Source organism: Marmota marmota, unplaced genomic scaffold, assembly GCF_001458135.2.
Source record: "Marmota marmota marmota unplaced genomic scaffold, marMar, whole genome shotgun sequence".
Classification (NCBI taxonomy): Eukaryota; Metazoa; Chordata; class Mammalia; order Rodentia; family Sciuridae; genus Marmota; species Marmota marmota.
Genome location: NW_025999961.1, coordinates 7,183,329 through 7,203,485, shown reverse-complemented (window position 1 = coordinate 7,203,485; position 20,157 = coordinate 7,183,329). Strand labels below are relative to the sequence as shown.

General features: G+C 38.7%; 1 protein-coding gene across 2 annotated transcripts in view; it reads left to right on the top strand.

The window, feature by feature from the left end:
• The window catches only part of Cdh6 (cadherin 6), a 132,452-nt gene that overhangs the window by 86,598 nt on the left and 25,697 nt on the right, over positions 1-20,157 (top strand). For both annotated transcript variants that reach the window (XM_015496393.2, XM_048802955.1), the window contains exons 3-4: positions 15,528-15,822; positions 18,935-19,054. In XM_015496393.2, coding sequence (XP_015351879.1) covers positions 15,528-15,822; positions 18,935-19,054 — 415 coding nt within the window. The remainder of the gene's footprint in view (positions 1-15,527; positions 15,823-18,934; positions 19,055-20,157) is intronic.

Sequence of the window (20,157 nt, the reverse complement as noted above, 5' to 3'; positions counted from 1 at the left end):
CCCCGTCTGGAACCCAGAATTCAGCCCTGAGTACGGTGCTTGCGCGGCTGGCAGAAACTGCAGCGCTGTAACCCTGCGTCTCTATCCCAGCGCACACTGCAGACTCTAGCCGCGGGGCGATTTGCTGAATAAGCAGTTACCCTCCGTGCGACAAACCTCTCGCGTTTGAGTCCCCGTAGCCGATCCTCGTGCGATGGAAATCCTTCCTCCAGGTTCCGGAGCACCCCACTATTGCTGGAAATTCCTAACAAGATATCCTTTAGCCGTCCTGACTTGTCATACTCCCACACAGTGAAGCAGCACACGGGGGTAATGCACTCCCCTCGCCGCCATCTTCGCTGCCATACTGTTCTGAACCAAAGTTTTATTATGGGGAAATTAGTGTTGATTTCATTATTTAATTACCTGAATGTTTCATCTTCTCAAGAACAAAACAAAATAATTAATTCCTTGTTTAAGAATGAATTTTGACTTTAATTCTATCAAGTAGTGTTTTGTATTCAGTCCCAAGGCTATTCTTTCAATTTTACTTAAGATATTGAATTTAGCTTTTGAAAACATATATATTTGTATACTCTGCAAAACCCTAGACTACAGGTCTTACTGATCTCTATATTCCCGGTAGTGCCTGAGACAGCTCTTACACATTGAAGTCAGCCAAATACCACTTGAATTAAGCTATAGGTGATCCCAAAAGATGAACATCCACCTTCCCATCTGAAAGTCACCTTCCAATTTTTCTAAGTTTGACTGAAATATAATTGACAAATAAAAATTGTATGTATCTAATGTGATGCTCTGACATACATATACATTGTGAAATTATTACTACATACAAGCTTGATTCACATATCACTCACTTCACATAGTTACCATATGTGTGTGTGTGTGTGTGTGTGTGTGTGGTAAGAGCTTTTAAAAACTATTCTCTTAGCCAATTTCAAGTATAGTATAAAATCATAATGTTAACTACCATATTATATTTACAGCTCCTCAGCTCCCAGTTTGCAATGCAAGGCTTTCATATGCTTACCATTGATAGTGGTGGTGTTTTGGCTTTGTTATTTCCTATGACCTTGCTCTGAATAGAGCATGGGAAGGCCTAAACCCATTCCAACCCTGTTCTGGCAAGCACTGTAGGAATGCATAGGGTCACTGCAGACTCAAGCACACTAGAGTCTGGCTACCATTGATAGTGTTTTGTGTCGGGTTGACAACCAAAAATCCAAAGTCTTAAAGTTGAAGGATGTATTTATTAGATGGTAAATGTATAAACCAAATTTATTATAAAATTCCTTCTTTGGAGACTACCTCTGTAAATTTCACATCAAACTGGCACAAATATGATACAGTAGGAAGCAACTGAAGCTTCCTCAGTGTAAACAGGAAAAGCCAATGACAACACACGTGTATGTGTATAAACTAACAAGAAAAATTAAAATATTTAAGCAGTAACAAATAAAATGGCATATCATAAAAGTAGGTTCCTTTGAGGCTTTAACAAATAAAAATCAGATATTTAGGATCGTAGAGGAAAGTTATATACAAAATAAGAAAAAGTCAAAGAGAGCCAGCCAATGCAAAGCAAATTTCTTTTTCTTAAAATTCCTAAGAAGCTACATTGTGCAGACAATTCAAGTGTTCAGTAAAAGAGAAATAATCATTTAGGACCTGAGGAAATTGATTGTTATGTTTCTCTCTCTCTCTCTCTCTCTCTCTCTCTCTCTCACACACACACACACACACACACACACACACACACATACAAAAGAAATGTGATAAATATAGAAACAGAAAATATTCTATATTGAGGCCAATTCTTTCTCCTTCTTTTTTTAATCAACTGTACCTTTTAATCAACATTGAGAGTTTTCACAAGAAAAAGAATCATTTCTGAAAAATAATCTCATTATAGCTCTACCACTTATTTTATGAGTATAATTTAGAAAAGAAACATGAACAAAAATGTGCAGAGAAAGTTCTACTTTAAAATATAATTACTCAAAACTTTAGCAAGTTTGATTGTTTTGTTTTGTTTAATTGTAAAACATAAGGGTCTGGCTCATTTCCTTACTTGATCTGGAAACTGAGGGTGGACTGATTAGCTTGATTTCTTGCTTACTTTCATTCTTGGTGGAGTCAGGGGAGCAATGAAGGTATATACTCTACAGAAAGCCGACTTCCCTTTTAGAAATCAGGTAAAGCATAATTTTTCTTATCCAATCTGTATCTTCAACATTTTGCCTATTCTCCCAACCATGTGTATTACATTAAAGGAGTGGGAGGGACTTTTCACTTTGTGTTAAAGTTACTATCTCCATGATAACCTATCTACCCGTTCTTAAAAAGAGAGAGTTTTAAAATCAAATCCAGAAAATTAGGTGACCAGGCAGAGTTGACTTCTTTAGGCAGTCCTATCTCCTCTTTAACAATGAAGACATCATTTGCTTGAGGATTGAAATAAATGGCAATGTGGCCATCCAAATGCTGATTGCAATACAAACCAGTGAGTGACGCCCACAGAAGAAGTTAAGTTACTGGATGCCGGAGAGACCAAAAAAAAAAAAACGAGAGATCATTCTCTGGCAGGCAAAGAGGCATCTTGGATTTTTTTTTTTCTTTTCAGAGTTTCATTGCAGGAAACTTGCACTGAGATAAGGAGCAATGATAATATTTTCTCACATTTTATCAGGCTGTACAGTTTATAAAACACTCAGATGCCCGCGCGTTCCTCAATCGATCTGCATAACTGCTCTTCCAGCTGAGCATGATTCATTCCTTTTGCATGAGAGAAAACAGAGTGTCAGACGGGTTCAGGGAACACAGGGTTTTGCCAGCAGAAAACCAAAACTGGGCTGGAGTCCACCTGTTTCGATGGGGTTGAATCTAACATCTTCCTTATGCCACAAAATTAAGAAGATGATAAAGTTGTGGAGAGTTCTTTAGACATGGTGGCCAATGAAATGACATAATTGCTCAGAAGCTGGAGGTGGGTGAAGAGCACTGGAGTTTGTGCCACTGGCATCACGGTGAGGACACTTTGGCCAGCATGGCCATGGGACAGTGCCCATTCCTCTTCACTGATCATTTCTATTAGTTTCCTTAAGGAAAAAAAATTAAAAGGAGTTTTTGAAATCATTTAAGAACTTACAGCTGGTTTCAAAGCAAGAAAAACTCATAAATGAGCCCATAATCTTCTTTCCTAGAATTCTTTACCATTATTTCCTTGACTGTATAAGCAGGTTACAGAATTCAATTTAATCATCATTTAGTGTGCACATTCGGAATGCTTGAGAGTTATGAGTTTGAGTAAGAAATAGTCCCTCCCTCAAGCAAACTATTTGTTTTATAAAGATAGAGCTTTAACTTTTTAGATCCTAAGTAGGAGTCAGCATATAAGAACATCCAACATGTTTTTCTTCCTTTCAAGGGAAGTACATTTTAAAGGGCTGGGGATATAGGTCAGTGGTAGAGCTTTCTCCTAGCTATGTGTGAGGAGATCCTGGGTTCAATCCCTTGTAATGCAGGAAAAGAAAAAAGAAAGAAAAATACATTTTGGGAAAAGCTATTAAGGAACACATTTTTTGAAAGTTTCTCCCATTTGAATCATCATGTCTGAAATGTCTACATTTTATCTTTTAATATTTTTCCTAGGCATGTGAGTGTCAGAGAGAAGGAAGAAGAGAAAACAAGGCATGCATGCATGTGTGTGTGTGTGTGTGTGTGTGTGTCCTTAGATTTGGCAATGGCTAAAGAGATTACACTGTAGAGCAAAAAGGTAGGATTATAATTGGTGAGTTACAATGCCTTACTAAATCAATTTTTGACTGGGAATCTGCCTCTTAGCTTGATTTACCACCGGCTTTTTGAAAATGAAAATGTTAGACTAAGCAGGAGCTAAGACGAATGTCACAGTCTGCCAAGACAAGAAGGACCTTGGACTTCAAAAGCCAAGCAAAAGGCAGTAAACAATGCCTTTTTGGGAAATAACTTCATGCAGTTAATAAACCAGAAGGCATTTGTTTAATTGATAAATCCCAAATGAACAATAACATCTATTACAGTTTGTATCATTTGTGCCAATAGAATTTACAAATAACTTAGCCTGGGGCCTAATATAATAAATACAAAGAATCCAGAAATATTTATAGTCATTGCAGGGAGTATTGTTTTGGCAATATGCTTTGACTCGAACAAGCTTAGCCTTTAGAGTCAGGCAAGTCTTGGCATGGTTCCTGGTTCCACCCTTAACTTGGAGCAAATTACTTAACCTCTCTGACCTCAGTTTCCTAATAAAGAAAAAAAGAGAGAGAGAGAGAGAGAGAGAGCATAGAGGTTATCTCCTGGAGTCATTGGGAGAATTAATTGAGGTGACACAAAAGCATTCCTGCAGTACATGATACATATTAAGTGTGCAACAAGTTCATTTCCTTTTCTACTGCTGCTATAAAAAATTACCAGAAATGTAGTGCCTTAAAATAATATAAATGGATCATCGCACAGTTCTGAAGGCTAGAGGTCTGAAATGGGGTCCACTGGGTTAACATCAAGGTGTCTGCAAGATGTTCTCATGGAGGCTCCTGGGGAGGATGTTTCCTGGCCTTTTTCAGCTTCTGGAGGCCACAGGCATTCCTTGGCCTATGGCCCTTCCTCCATCTTCAAAGCCAGCAGCATAGCATTTTCATATTCTCCCCACTCCCTCCCTTTCTCCCCTCTGCTTTTATTATCACATTTCCTTCTCTGACTCCAACTTTGCCCTTCCTCTTATTAAGACCCTTGTGATTACATTGGGCTCACATGCATATACCAGGATGCTCTTCTCACCTTAATCACATGTGTTAGATCCTTTTGCCACATAAGGTAACATTATCACAGGTTCTGGGAATTAGGACATGGACATCTTTGAAAAGACCATTATTCTGCCTACCACAACTACAACAGCACCAAAGTTTTGTTCATTCAATAGTTAGACTGGTACTTTTGACATTAAATTCAAGGTATTGAGTGTAAAAAATAAATGTCAAGGGAATTAATAAATTTCTCCTACATTTAGACTTAAAATTCCTTTGCTTTTAGCACTTTGTCAGAATTTCCCCTTCATATCACACAAGGTCTGTTTCAGTAGTTACTAAATCTAACAAGAGATAAAAGATTGAATCAAGTGGGTCATGGAATCTCTGCAAATGTAAAATGCCTTATAGTATTATTTAAGTGGACTTTAAAAGTTACAAGGTACATATTGAGAAGAAAGATGGAAGATAGAAAGATGGGTAGATGGACAGACAGATGAACAGACAGACAGATTAACATTCTCTATTTTGTGGCCCTGGTAAACGTTTGTCAATATATGGAGATATTTTTAGTTGTTATAAATTGAGAAGGCATTGACATCTAGTAGGTAAGGACCAGGGATGCTGCCAAGCATCCTATGATGCACAGGACAATCCCCAAAGCAATTGTCCAACTCAGAATGTCCATAGAGAATAATTTCACAAAACAAAAAATTAGATACAAATCTTTGTAATTCAACACTATTTGGTACAGTGTAAGTTTTTAATGAATGCTCATAGAACTGAATGTAAAGACCTACAAGGGGAAAAATATGAATAAGAGTTTCAATCACATGGACTCAAACATTGCCCTTGTTTATTGTGTGATGCTGAGAAGTTACCTCTTATGTTGTCTTAGTATCCTCATCAGTTAAAATGGGATAAGAACAGAGCCATGATGAGCAACAAATGATATAATCCGTGTGAAGAATTCAGCACATTTCCTGGCTCATAGTATGTACTTAATAAATATCTACTATTATTATTTTACCAAATCCCAGCCAGAACAATTACCAAATGATGAATTATATAAGAATGCTTTAAATAAACTATTTTTACTGTTATAAAAATCAGTTAAGGGGCTAGGGTTGTGACTCAGTGGTCAAGCGCTCCCCTAGCAAGTGCGAGGCCCTGGGTTCAATCCTCAGAATGACATAAAAATAAATAAAATAAAGGTATTGTGTCCAACTACAAATTTTTTAAAAAAGTAAATATTTTTTAAAAATCAGTTAAGTTTGTTATATAGGAAATATAATTTTTCATGTCTTAAGAGACAACGTGCTATAATAGAAAAAGACCATGGGATATGAGTTGGGCATGGTGGCACACATCTGTAATCCCAGCTACTCAGAAGTTCAAGGTGAACCTGGACAGCTTAGCAAAAGCCTGTCTCAAAACAATAAAAAGGGCCAGGGATGTAGTTAGTAGGCTTGGTTAGTAGAGTGTTTGCTAGCATGTGCAAGGCTTTGGGTTCAATCCCCAGTGGAGGAGGAAGAGGAGAAGGAGGAGAAAATTGTCTTCTAAATTATTTTTAGAGCCCTTTCAGCATATCAAGGGGTGATCCTGGCCAATAAGAATAAAACTCACCAATCCCATTTATAAATGGAGTCACTAAACGTTACCTATGTCAAGTTCTGGCTGCAGGTCATGTTTCCACCTCTGCTCTCTTCTCCCAAAACACGTGGTGGGGTATTCCTGAAACCAATGAATTTCACAATTGGGTGCTTTGACGACCAAACACACAAACACAGTCTCATTTCTACTGTTCCCATTTTGCTTTAGGGTGATCACGTAAAGGAGAAACCCTGTTTCATTCCCAGCAGCCTTCCTGGGCTTCAGTAGGGAAAGGAGGGAGTGGATGGATCCCATAGATAATGTCTACTGAGGGCAAAGTCATCCTGCAGCAAGGACCACATATGCCAAGGGCAATAAGAAGTCACACCTAGACCTCAGGGCTGGGGGATGTGATGCTGATGGAGGAGGCAGGATGAAACTGGCCACCTTGGACTCTGGACAGCCAAGGTCATGATTCCACCTGCCCAAACTACAGAAGCCACTGAGAAAGGCAATGGATGGGATATATTGGCTACAGATGGGGTAGGGGTCAGGGTAGGGGTAGGGGGCAGAGAGCAGTACAAGGACTGCCCTTGGGTACAATAACTCCCACATTTTCCACTGACACAGCAGGTGGGCCTCTTTTTTTCATATACTCAGGTATCATGCTGGATTGGACAAGAAGCAGGAGAAAGCAAGCAGAAAGACTGAGATTTGTCTAAAAGAGTTATCTAAGGAGACCATATTATTGAATCAGGCAGACTTTATTGTATTGCACTAAATTTTGGACCCAGTATTCAACCTATATGAAGTTCTAAAGTTCAACAGGACTAGTGCTTGAGGGATAAGCTATAAAAGTAATAATAATAATAAAGAAGCCACATTTTCCCGTGCACATCTCAGTACAGTATGAGAAAATATGTGACCCTTCAACTGAAGGGAAGGAATGTTTCTATTTTTACTAACTTTATGGCTCTTATTACCCCAGGCAGATACTCAAGGCCTCCTCTGATTCTCTCCCACACTGAGCCTTGAAACCCTGCCATGCACTCGTACAGTTGTGAAGTCATTTTTCTCCCATCAGTAACCTAAGCTTTTCCAAGAAGTCTTCCTAAACCATCAGAGAACTCACATGTTCCCTGATTCCATCTTGTCCAGTTCACAAGTTTCTTCTCAGCCATCCACCATCTTTTTATTTACCATGTTATTTCTAACTATCACTTAATAACAGGACCCTAGTGTCTTGTTTTGCTTTTTTTTCTTTTTTCTTTTCTTTCTTTTTTTTTTTTTTTTTTTGGTACCAGGGATTAAACCCATAGGTGCCTAACCACTGAGCCATATCCCCAGCTCATTTTATTTTTTTACTTTGAAACAGGGTCAGGATAAGTTGTTGAGGTTGGATTTGAACTTACCATCCTCCTGCCTCAGTCTCCTGAGCTGCTGGGATCACAGGCATGCATAGCTGCTTCTGGCCATTCTGTTTTTATTCTATAATTTTGTATGTATGAGAGTCAGCATTCCCAAGCCTAAATTGCAAGTTTATAAAAGACAGGTATCAGATGTTTTTTGTGCATTGCCTTGTGAGATTCTTCAGGCCAACAAATGTTTTTAAATGGTCTTGGTTGACGGAGTTAAATGATTTTATAATAGAATAATTTTTCTGTGAAATGGGGCATTTTCCATTAGTTTCTGCAACAGGATGATACTTGAAACATGTTTCAGTAAAATCTTGACCTTTTTTCACCATTAACAGATAACTTCTGGCCCAATACTCAATGTGTTTATAACTCTCTGTAGTTATAATTAGTCTACTCTTGTCAAGAAATCCAACACAAGTTGGTTTTATTATTGTAGAGATATTTAATTGATTTTTAAAGAAAATTATTAGATCTAAGGCAATATCTTAAATTACTCCCTCGGATTGTTCAGATTAGACCATGTGCCTACTGTTTGATAGTAATTACTGAATTATCTGGCAACTGCAGGAATGTGTGTATATTCTTAAAATACAGAATTATCTATCTTAAAGTCAAGCAAGAAAGAAGAGATGGAGAACACTTAAGTTTTATCAATTGTCTACTATGTGCCAAAAACCTTCATTCGTCATTGATATCTTATCCAAGTTACCCTTTACAACATTTATTCATTCACTTTTTGCTATCATTAATTATTGGGGACCTATATTGTGCCAGAATGTTGGGTACTAAGAATACAGAGTGAACCAGACAGATTTGATGCCTTCGTTTATGAATTAATGATCTAGATAGGGAAATAGCTATAAAACAGGTCATCAAAAAATAGAAGAGGCTAAAGGCTTAGTAGGGAATTGAGAATATATAGGAGAATCTAACTGAGTCTAGCAACTTAGAGAAATTGTCCCTGTGGAGATAAATCAAGCAGACCTGACATACTAGTTGAATTAACCAGGTGAAGATGCTAAAAGAGCTTTTTTTCAAAGTGGACCACATGGAAGGAGGACCTAGATATGAAAGAACCTGCAATTTGAGTGTTGCTAAAACAAGGAGAGTTCAAAGGAACATGGTAACTGATGAAGCTGAAGAGAGGAGCAGAGGCCAGGATGGTCATTGGAGGTGCCATTAAAGAGCTTTATCCCGAGAGCAAAGAGAAGACACTGAAATATTTAATTGAAAGAAAGTGGTATCTTCAGAGCCGTTGTTGCATTAAATTGGTCTGGTAACAGAGGCCAACTAGAAAGGTTTTCTAATCTGAATGTGTGTTTTGGAAGGCCTCCTTGCAAGAGACCAGTGGAAATGGTGATGGCTTGGACCAGGTTGGCAGCAGTGGAAATGGAGAAAGTTAAGTGAGTCAAGATACATATAAGATATGTGAAAGAGGTAGAATGACAGGATTTGTGGCTTAGTGAACGTGGGGATGGCCACAGAGTGGATGGTCCATGATGACTCCTAGGGGCCTTTGCTGAGATGGGACATGCAAAAGCAGGGAATCTCTGCGCGATAATTGATAAAGTCAGCTGGGACATACTGAATGTAAATGATCTAAGAAACTTGCCTGGGAGGTAAATATATCCTTGACTATGGATCTCAAGAAAATGGTCTGCCCTGGGGTTCTATACAGATTTGGGCATTGATGGCACATAGGTAGTGGTTGAATGAAAATGAGTAGATGATTTTATTTGGGGAAAGTATGTGGAGTGTAGAAGAAAAGAGTCTAAGACTGAAGCCTAAGGGACACCAACATTTAGGGGACAGATAGAAGAGGAAGAACAAGCAAGACTGTCTTTTAGATGCCAGAATGAAGACTCAAGATTTTAATTAATTTCTTGATTAATAGGAAACTCCAAATTTGGACTGAAATCTTTCCACTCTTCAAATCCACCTTCTAAATACTTCATGTTTATGAATGCAGTTTAAGAAGTAAATTTATGTAATTTACAGAAGGCTTGCTCTGAGCGAGACCCTAAGTATTTTATGTACATTATTTTATTAATTTCCAGAGTAATCTGCTGTTAAAGTATCATTATTATTCCCAGGATGTGGATGAAGAGACAGAGACTTGGGGAAGTGAACTTAGTTCCCCAAGGTTACACCACCAATACACAGCATGACTTTCACCCATTTCTTTCTCTTGCCCAAATCCAGGTTTTTTGGCCATTGTGATTGTCCTAGTGAAGGCAGTGACTCCTAAACTTTGCTCTCTTCAGAATTACTTGGAGGGCTTCTTAAAACAGATTGCCGGCTGGCACCCGCTGAGTTTCTGATTCTGGAGATAAGTAGGGCATAGAGTTTACATCTCTGCCTTGTTCCAAGAGGCTGCTGCAGTAGGGTGAAAACAGCAGAAAACATCAAAAAGATACTGGCTGAGTAGGGTAGTTTCTATTTCATACTACAGGATAGTCAGACAGGAGGTTATTCCAGATCCCAGGGTCCTTCCATTTTGTGGTTCTGCCATCTCCCCAGGTACTGTTCTCATCAGCCTGGAGAAAGTCAGCTTCTTCCTCATACCACTGCAGGCTGTGGGGACAAAACGTCTAGAACAAGCCGATTCTTGCCGAGCAGGGGACACTGAAGTTGTGCCCTTCACATTCACACATATTACAATGTGAAAATTTTATCAAAAGACTGGAGAGCCATGAGTCTGCCTAGACCATTAACTACTATAGAACAAACAGAGAAGGGATGCTATGGATTGGATTTTAACTGTTTTCCAAAGGCCCATGTGTGAAAGGGTTGGCCCCAGCCCATGGAACTACAGGGAGACGGTGGAACCTATAGAGGGGGGTCTTAGTTGGAGGAAGTTAGGTTAGTGGGAGTATACCCTTTCAGGGAATACTGAGACTCCAGTCCCTTCCCCTTTCCCTCTTTGCTTTCTAATCATTATGAGAGAAGCAGCTATCTCTACCACTCTCCAGCCATAATATTCAGCCTTATTTCAGGCCCAAAGGAATGGGGGCATGGGAGCATGACCATGGAAACTCTAGGTCAAAGTAAGCCTTCCTTCTTTATAAGTCTGTTATCTCAAGTGTTCTGTTACAGTAACTCAAAGCTAACTAACTAAAGGGGTTTGGGGAACAACAAGCTCCCTACTACAATAATATGCTGCCCTGAACTTTTTCATTTATGAAATAATTTTCAGATAAAAATTAGTTAACTCATGCTAAATCATTAACATTCAAATACAGCATGGTGAAATTTGTCATATGAAATTTTATTAAAAGACATTTTTATTGACTTAATCCTATAATCTCTAAAACAGAATCAATTTCTAATCTCTGCCATGTACTTCAGGCACATAACATAATTTCTTCCTAACATAAACACTACCCAACTGGCTCTCCCCAGCCTCCCAACATTAAGTCTATTTATTAGCATTCTGTATACATTCATTATATGGAGAGATGTATGAATAGATACAAACATCTATATGCATATTAAATTCAGTTATGCCGTAATTTGGCATAATTTGATCATGATTTCCCTAATTTAGAATAATATTCAACCTGTTTAGCATGAAGGCCTTCTCTCCTTTAGCTGCTGTTTCTCCACCTCGGTCTCAGTCAGACAGCATTTTCTCACCACAGCTCTTCTCTAATTGTCCCAGGTCATCTCAAATCAGCAACCATTACTTTCTCAGAGGACCGAATTACACTTGCACTAACACTCTAAAAACACATAAGCCGCAATTCAGTGTTTCATGGCAGACATCACGTATTTCCTTCCCCAAACTCCTTTCTGGCTGTTGAAGGCACCTACATAGGCCACCGAGGTAAGCTTTTCCTTAGACTGTTTTCTGTCTTAAACATGCTGATTCTCAGAAGATTCAGTTTGGTTACTGACTCAGATAGTGACTCAGTGACACACAGGAACTAGGAGTGATAGAGCAGCTGGCTCCATAGATCACTAGAAAATCCATACAATCAATGTTACACCCTTGGATTTAATTCAAAATTAGGTTGGAAGTCAGCACTTGTAGCAGGTAAAAAGATGCTTCATCCCCAGGGACACCCAGCGCTGCAGGCAAGGATGCTGCCAGTCCTGGTGACACCCTTCATGGGGCCAGCCAGCCACCACACATGCCTATATTTATTTGCCAAGTCAGCACAGCTATTATTTTTCTAAAAAGAAAGGAAAAAGTGTACAGAAAAACAGAGACCCTGAACTTCTTCCAGCACAGAATGCTTCAGATACAGTAGCAAGGAGTCCTGGCGCCACAGGTGAGGTGTGACTTTTGGAGGGAAGTGGATAATTTTTACTTAATGGTGAATCATTAAAAGTGAACCAGATGATTAAACTTAATGGAACAGCCACATTAAACTGAAATTAGTAAAAACACGCCACGGGCAGGCTACAACCTTTTATTTGTTGTTGTTTAACTTCTGTCTTTTACAGTGGCCGTGATGAATGACATCACAAAAGCAAAAATCCAATTAAAATCTAAGTGCTCAATAAACCCCTAATGTCTGGTTGTCGCCACCACTTTCATGGGCACTGCAGGCTTCTGTTCCCACTTTTCCTCTAGAAAGGACTGGCCCTGGGGTGTTCGTGGAAGGGGAGGAGAATGGGGAGAAAAGAAAGGCACTTGGAGGTTTCTGCACACCGGGGTCAGACCAATAAAGCTTTTTGTGGGGGGAGAGAAGAGGGCAGCAGGTTAAATTGTTTTATTATCAGGCAATGTTTGAGTGAAGAGGTACATCTCCCTACTAGTTTTCAAATATTGATAAATCAGAATTGTGATCTGCAGAGCAATCCCCATCCGCACCCTCTCTCTGCATCTCCTTGCGCCTTTGTATCGTCTCGGGTGTTTGTTCTATAAGTCATCGAAATGGTCTCTCCTGACAGCTAAAAATAAGTTTCTGATTACTTTTACCTGAATAAATCTTGTGATCAGATGTGGTATTCACCTACTAAGTGTGCAACAATTACATATTGAAGTGATGAAAGAACTGGCCAAGGAGAGTGTATAATCTAGTGGAATGCAGAATATCATAAATCACATGTGAAGACAGCAAATTGCCACCAGGTAGAAGAATATAGGCTTTTGATAACAGATTATTTTACCTCAGAGATATGGGGTGCTTGCAAAATTAGGTTTTCCAAGTCCTCAAAACAAAGTTTTCAAAGTCAGAATAAGAGCAAAACCATGCCGATTATGAACTAACAGAGAACGATAGTATTGATATCTTTAGTTTGGAAGGTGCTTTGTAATTTATAAAACATACACCGTGTTTTTAATGCATGCTTACCTGGCAATTAACTCGGTGTTTGTATCTGGTCTCTAATGAGACCTCCACAGCAGCTTTGTTGTGGAGCCCTTATTATCCTCATTTTACTGAGGGTCCTTGCTCAGAGAGGTTAATTGGCTCTGCTGTGGTCTTGCACTCGGTGAGGGAAAGCAAATGGACGTGACCTGTTCTTGGGACTTGCACTTGGCACTCCCAACCCTGAACCAGGCTGCTGACCACAGCTGCCCTAGAGCAAGGATCTGCAGGGCAGCGGTACTGCTTGCTTTACTCATGAGTTAATGAAATGGCTTTTTAAGAGCACTCTTCAGTCATTAGGATTTGACAATGGAGAGTTAAACTTTCCCGGGTGGCTCTTTCTGTGTCAACGTTTCAACGTTTCCTTAGCATATCACATTACACAAATCATGGCATACTCTTGTTTTACATTTCTTATTGCATTTGTCTCCTTCTAAGCCATTTCCTCCCCATTCACATTTATCTTCCATTATTCCTGCCAAATAGCTTCCAAAGCTACTAATTGTATGAATAATATTCTCATTCCCAAACTCCATGATTAGCTAGCTGCGGATATGTGGCACTGGACATGGTTTCTCTATATCCCAAAATGAGAAAGTTGCACTGAATCACCTAGAGGGCTCCTTCTTGCCCTCAAATTCTAATCTTCTGACACTCACATGAGCTGGATGTGATTTTGGAAATACCTGCAAAAACTGGAACCCGGGGTTTCTTGACTCTACCCTGATAAACTAATGTAGCTCATGTTTCCCAAAGAATCTTTCATGGAAAACTATTCATGGGGCATATCAAGATGACCCCAAAATGACTCTTTAAACAGTAAAGCTCGAGAACACTGGGTTACACAAAGCCAAATACAGTTCCAAACTGTAGGCACTCACAGCCTTTAATATGTCAATGGGTGTTTCCAAGAAAGAAGCAGAGTATAATGTATTGCCCAAATTTATTGGGCCACAGGAAACTTTCTCTCTCCATTTTGTGCAAATGACATTCCATGGAACAGTTTTAGGAAGGCTCGTTAGAGCATTTGCTAAGCCCCTTTTTGCCTGGAGAGTCGATTTCCGGATGTGTCATGGACACCACTCTGAGCATTCTATGTGTTAACCATGAGGATGCAGAGTGTCACCTGTTGCTGTTGCCTTTGTTTGGGGAACACAGCTTCTCTGTCTAGATGGAGCTGAAACAAAGTAGAGATTCACAACCCTCCCACTAGGAAACCATGTGTCATTGATATAGATGACCCAGGTATTAAATGGTTCTGCTCAACAAAAAGCACTTTTAGAAAACTTGCAAATAGATGATATGAAAACCTAAACCTGTGCTGGGTGGGCAATACAGAATTAAGGAAAGCACCGGAACTCAACATTGTGAGAATGATCTTTGGAGTAGGAAAGGTGGATCACTTTTCCAGGTCAGGATCACCACCTCTGTTTCTGTGGTATCCTAGCTTTCCTTATCTCATTTCACTTGAGAGTGACTCACCAGAGCAGAGCCCCTGCTCAATCTCCCTCAGGAGCTGGGAGCCCCCACCTTATAAAGCCATCTGTTTCAACATTAGGCTGGCTCCTCGTGTCAGACAACCCTTTCCTAGTTTACACTAAAATCTGAATGTCAAATGTTTATTCTTCCAAGTGACCTCATAAATTATCTAGTGTGCTAGTTTTCAAGATATTGCTCATGGCAGCACGGAAGATGTCTCTCAAATGCTTTGAGTTGGTTTGTAAATAAATGACTATCACATCTTCCCAGAAAAGGTATTATAATCTCCATCACCAAAGACCCAAGGAGTTTATCTAGCTTCCTTAAATTACCCAGAGGCAGAATGTACTCAGGTCTCACTGATTTGAAAACCAAAGATTTTTTTCAATAGTGTATCATTTGGGCTGGGATTGTGGCTCGGTGATGGAGCGTTTGCCTGGCATGTGTGAGGCACTGGGTTCAATCCTCAGAACCACATTAAAAAAAAAAAAAAAAGAGTGAATAAGGTATTGTGTCCATCTACAACTAAAAAAATATTTAAAAAAATAGTATATCACTTATATCATATGTTTGTGTGCATGCAAGTAAGAATGTATTAGTAGAATCCGAAAACTGTTTCCTTCCAGCCAGGCTTATATGTCCTTGGGCATCTTAACTACTGCTGTGGCCTTTACCTTTCCCTTCTCCAAAATAAGAAGGTAACTAAATTTCCCTGCTCTGTTTTAGTTCTAGAAAGTTCTTTGATTATAAGGAAGCATGTTCATTAATATATGGCATTTACTATTGAGGGGTTATGAAAATAGCAAGGAAAAAAATAGCTGTATGCCTTAGAAAGCATTAAATGAACCTAGCATGCTCATAAAAACAAACCAGTTTAGGATGACATGCTTGACTTTTACTTTCTTTAATTTTTTTTTTCCCTACACTAGTTACATTCAGACCAGGATAGAGGAGATGGATCACTTAAATATATCCTTTCAGGAGATGGAGCAGGAGATCTCTTCATTATCAATGAAAACACAGGCGACATACAGGCCACCAAAAGGCTGGACAGGGAAGAAAAACCCGTTTACATCCTTCGAGCACAAGCTATCAACAGAAGGACAGGGAGACCCGTGGAGCCAGAGTCTGAATTCATTATCAAGATCCATGACATCAATGACAATGAACCAATATTCACCAAGGACGTTTACACAGCCACTGTCCCCGAAATGTCTGATGTCGGTGAGTGAGATGTGACTTCAACCAAGAACTTGTTCTCCTTTAGGGCATCCACCAAGTTAAAAAGGGTAGGAGCTACGTGTACCGAGTTGAAAGAATCGAGATGCTATCACACTTTCAAACAATCCATATGTCCTTTCTGTAAGTGCATCATGCTGCCTAATGCTAGTTCCATCTCATCTGGTGGTTAAGTTTAAGGAAACAGCATTTCCTCTCATGATGAGGGACAGCCGGGGTGAGAGGTAAGAAGTGAGACCATTAGATCTGCTTTCTCTCCGCCCCATACTCCCTCTGTTTCTTGGACAAAGCCAGCAGTCTTGTCCATTTCTCTCCATCCACATGAATATTAGGCTCCAGGGGAATACCTCCCCAGTGAAAAATAAAACCTGAATTTATAGTTCAGTCTGAACAACAGTCATGGTTGTTTTAAGTAGCTAAATCTGGAAAAGAGATTTCAAGAAAACTTTAAAAAAAAAAATCCATAAATAGGGGTTAGGGTTGTGGCTCAGTGAAAGAGCACATGTGGATCACTGGACACCACCTAAACATAAAACAAAGGTATTGTGTCCATCTACAACTAAAAAATAAAAACATGGTATGTGGGGGCATATCCTTTTACTAACAACTGGAAATTGAGAGACTTTCATGACATTAATGTGTGAAATTAATATCGTATGCACAATTTCACTGCCAATTTTAAGTTTAGTGTGTGTGGATTTTATTTGTTAGATTGTTAAATTGTGAGAAGGTAAACAGGATTTAAATTCAGAAAAAAATCCTAGTGATGTCATTCTTTGAAACATTAAAATACTTCATGGAAGACAGTAGCAAATTCTAAACCACTCATGTACAGGGTTGTTTTTATTTTCACTCTGTCATATTCAGAAGAGCTGAAATTACATAATAACTTTTCTATGATTCTGTCAGTCAGATTTCAGAGAGATTGTAGTTCACAGATCCAAGACTTGAAAAATATCCAATCCAGGGAAATGATTTGTAAAGCATCTAAATTTTCGCCTGAGGAAATTGCTCATCTCATTGCTTGAAGCCACTTTGCTTTGTTAGAAAAATCATAAGCCACCACTAAAGCAAAGAAGAAGTTGGAATTCTTTGAAGAGGAAGATTTCTTAGGAAGTATAATATTTCTTAGGATGGATATAGATATATATATATAGAGAGAGAGACATAGATATAGATTCCTCTAGATAAAAAAGGGAAAAAGAATTAATGAAAGACAGCTTTGTCACCAGCACCACCCAGTCATGTACTGCACAACTCCAGGGCCTGACATTCACTTTTGAAGCCATGATAGCCAATTTACAAATACATGGAAGTAATTGACAGTGACATACATTTCTTGAGAAAGGGAAGGTTGTTTTTTTTTTCTAATTTCTATGCAGGCATAATATTCATCATTATAAATTAATATGCAATTAGTATAATATATAAAAGCATCTTAAAGAAATTTCATTAAGGTAGTGGAACAACATCAGGGAGGTGAAAATGGATTTTTTGGTACCAAACAAACCTAAATTTGAAACCATCTACACTAATAACCAGCAGTGTAGCCTTGGGCAAATTACTTGATCTCTCTGAGCCTGAGTTGTTTGATTCTCCAGTTCTGTATCTATAAAAAATAATGATAATAAATGTCAACTCCTAAGGGTTATCCTGAGGCTTAAATAAGAAAACAGGTTCAGACCCCCTAGTACAATCTCTGGCAACTAATAGGCACTTAAAACATCTACCTAATCACATTCCGAAAGCAATCATATTTTGTATTAATGCAAATAAGAGCCTGGTGTTTGTTGGCTTCTGTTAGTTCTCTCTTTAAAATCCTGTGATGCTAGCATTCTCTCCTCCTCCTTTGCCAAATTACAAGGTGGGTGCTGTATCTCATGCAGCAGCACGAGACATCCAGAGCATTCAACCCTAACAGAGAACAATTCATCTGTTCAATAACTGAAATTGGTTATAGGTGTCGCAAAAGCGACTTGACAACTCTGATATTCCCTAGATGCGACTTCTCTGCCCTTTTCATGGATAGGAGGACTCCAACACTATGCCCACTGCTTACCTAATAGGATCATCAAAAGCAGCCATAAAATGGTCTTAACCAGGGGGGTTCGTTCTTTTTGAAAGTCACAAAGCCTTTTGAAAGTGAAATAAAATATGTGCATGTTCTTTCCAGTGAAACACACATGTAAGCATACACATGAAAATTAGCACAGGATTTCAGGGCAGTTAGGGATACTTTGAAAATTATAAGGTGACTATTGTCCCTAAATTAAGAATACCAGCCTAAGATACATTAGTCTTATTTGTGCATTTAATTATAATCATTGTTTGAAATTACAACTGCCAGATGTTTATGAATTCATTCTTTATCTAATCTTAAGTACCTCTTAAGGTTCAAGGTCTTTCAGGATCTTGGAATTACCAGATAAAGTATTTTTTTAGGATGGTAAGTAACAGGAAACCCAACTCAAAGTAGTTTAAAGAATAAAAGTATTACTGGTCACATTACTTTAATCCAAAAGTAAACTGGGCTTTGTACAGAGCTATTGGAATTCTGGGTGTTTCTTGGCTGTTTTTAAGCTTATACAGCTTTGTCCTCAGGCTGGCCTTTTTCAGATCACAAATAGCTATTTGTGGCTTCACATCAGCACCTTATAGTCCAGGAGACAAAGCATCAATGATGCAGGACTTCTAGCAAAATCACGAGTGGCCCAAAGAATAGAAAGCTTCTCAGCTCATGCCTATGGACAAAGTAATGCAAGTTGCTAATTGATTTAGTCCTGAATGACTTGAAAAAGTCACTACAGCAATAATCCAGTCAAATCCATCATTGGAGATGGGTTGGGATGAGTTCCACTCAAGGTCATGATCACTCCATGCTTCTCTTCAACCTAATCCTCACAGTATTTATTAGTTGGTTACACCCCTTCAGAGTTAAGAATCTAAGGCTTTTTAACCTAGCATCCTACTGAAATTCACCTCTTTCTTGTCATGATAACTTCACACAAATTAAGGTCATGCTTTCTTTTTATGTGTGTATCAAGAAATATGGAAAACCCTTAATTTGTTTTCAGTTTATGTTTCTGTGTCATTACAGGGACATTTGTTGTCCAAGTCACGGCAACCGATGCTGATGATCCAACTTACGGAAACAGTGCCAAAGTTGTCTATAGTATCCTACAGGGACAGCCCTATTTTTCAGTTGAATCAGAAACAGGTAAGAATTCATTTTTGGCCTTACTTTTTATTTATTTTTTTTATAATCTATAATTTTAATTGACATGCTCAGCTGAGCTAGCATATTTTTTAATAAAAACAATCAGCATGATTGAATTTTCTTGTATTCTTCTGCCAAACACTAATGATATATTTGTAAGCATGACATCCAGATCATTTTAATCAAGAAATCTGACAATGAACCTTTCATCTAACATATTTATATAGGGCAGATTCAGAAAAATTATGCAGTCCATTCTTTTTCTTCCAGTTTGGGGTGAAGCTAAAAGATTAACCCTTTCTGGTAGGGCTATTTACCCATATTCTGGTTCTTCTGTTTCTAGCTATTGGGTAAGACTGCATCTCTCTCTTCTGCTCTGATGCTAGACATAGCCATGTGATTGATTGATTGATTGATTGATTGGGGCAAATAAAATGTGGCAGTGATGCAGAGTTGTTGCACAACCTGCCACATCCCCCCTCCCCTGTCCCAGTGATCGTGAAAACTATGTTGAGAAGGGGTTACCCTGGATGGCCACTGTTGCCATGAGCAGAGCATCCCGCTCATCTCCCAGAGCATGAGCAAAGCTCACACTTCAGTTGTGTTAAGTCCCTGAGATGTTGTGTTGTTTGTTGTTACATCATTGCCTAGCTCATCCTGATTTGGCCCTAATACAACAAAACCTATCACCTTATAAAAATTCTTTCTTCAACATCTCATTTTTCTGTATTTTTCCCACAGAATAGCATCCTATGTGATGATGATTTGGGTTTTTTACAGCATTTGTATTGTATAGTAAATTCCACATGTATTTGCCAATTGTAAAAGGAGTCAAGTTTCTTTCCTACATTTTTCAAACATCCATTATTATGGTAGAAATCCAAACCTTTCCAGGTTCCTACATCCAGTTTGAAATCTAGGTATTAAAAGGTGCGATGAACTTGGGAAGAATTCCAAGGAGAAAGAAAAATGTAGAATTGAAAAACAATAAGAAGGAAAAATTAGAATTATTCAGCTAAAGGATAAAAAGCTAAGGAGAATCTCCTATATTTAATAGACAGGTACTATTATGTGGAGAACAGAAAGCACTGCGCTTTGAAGTC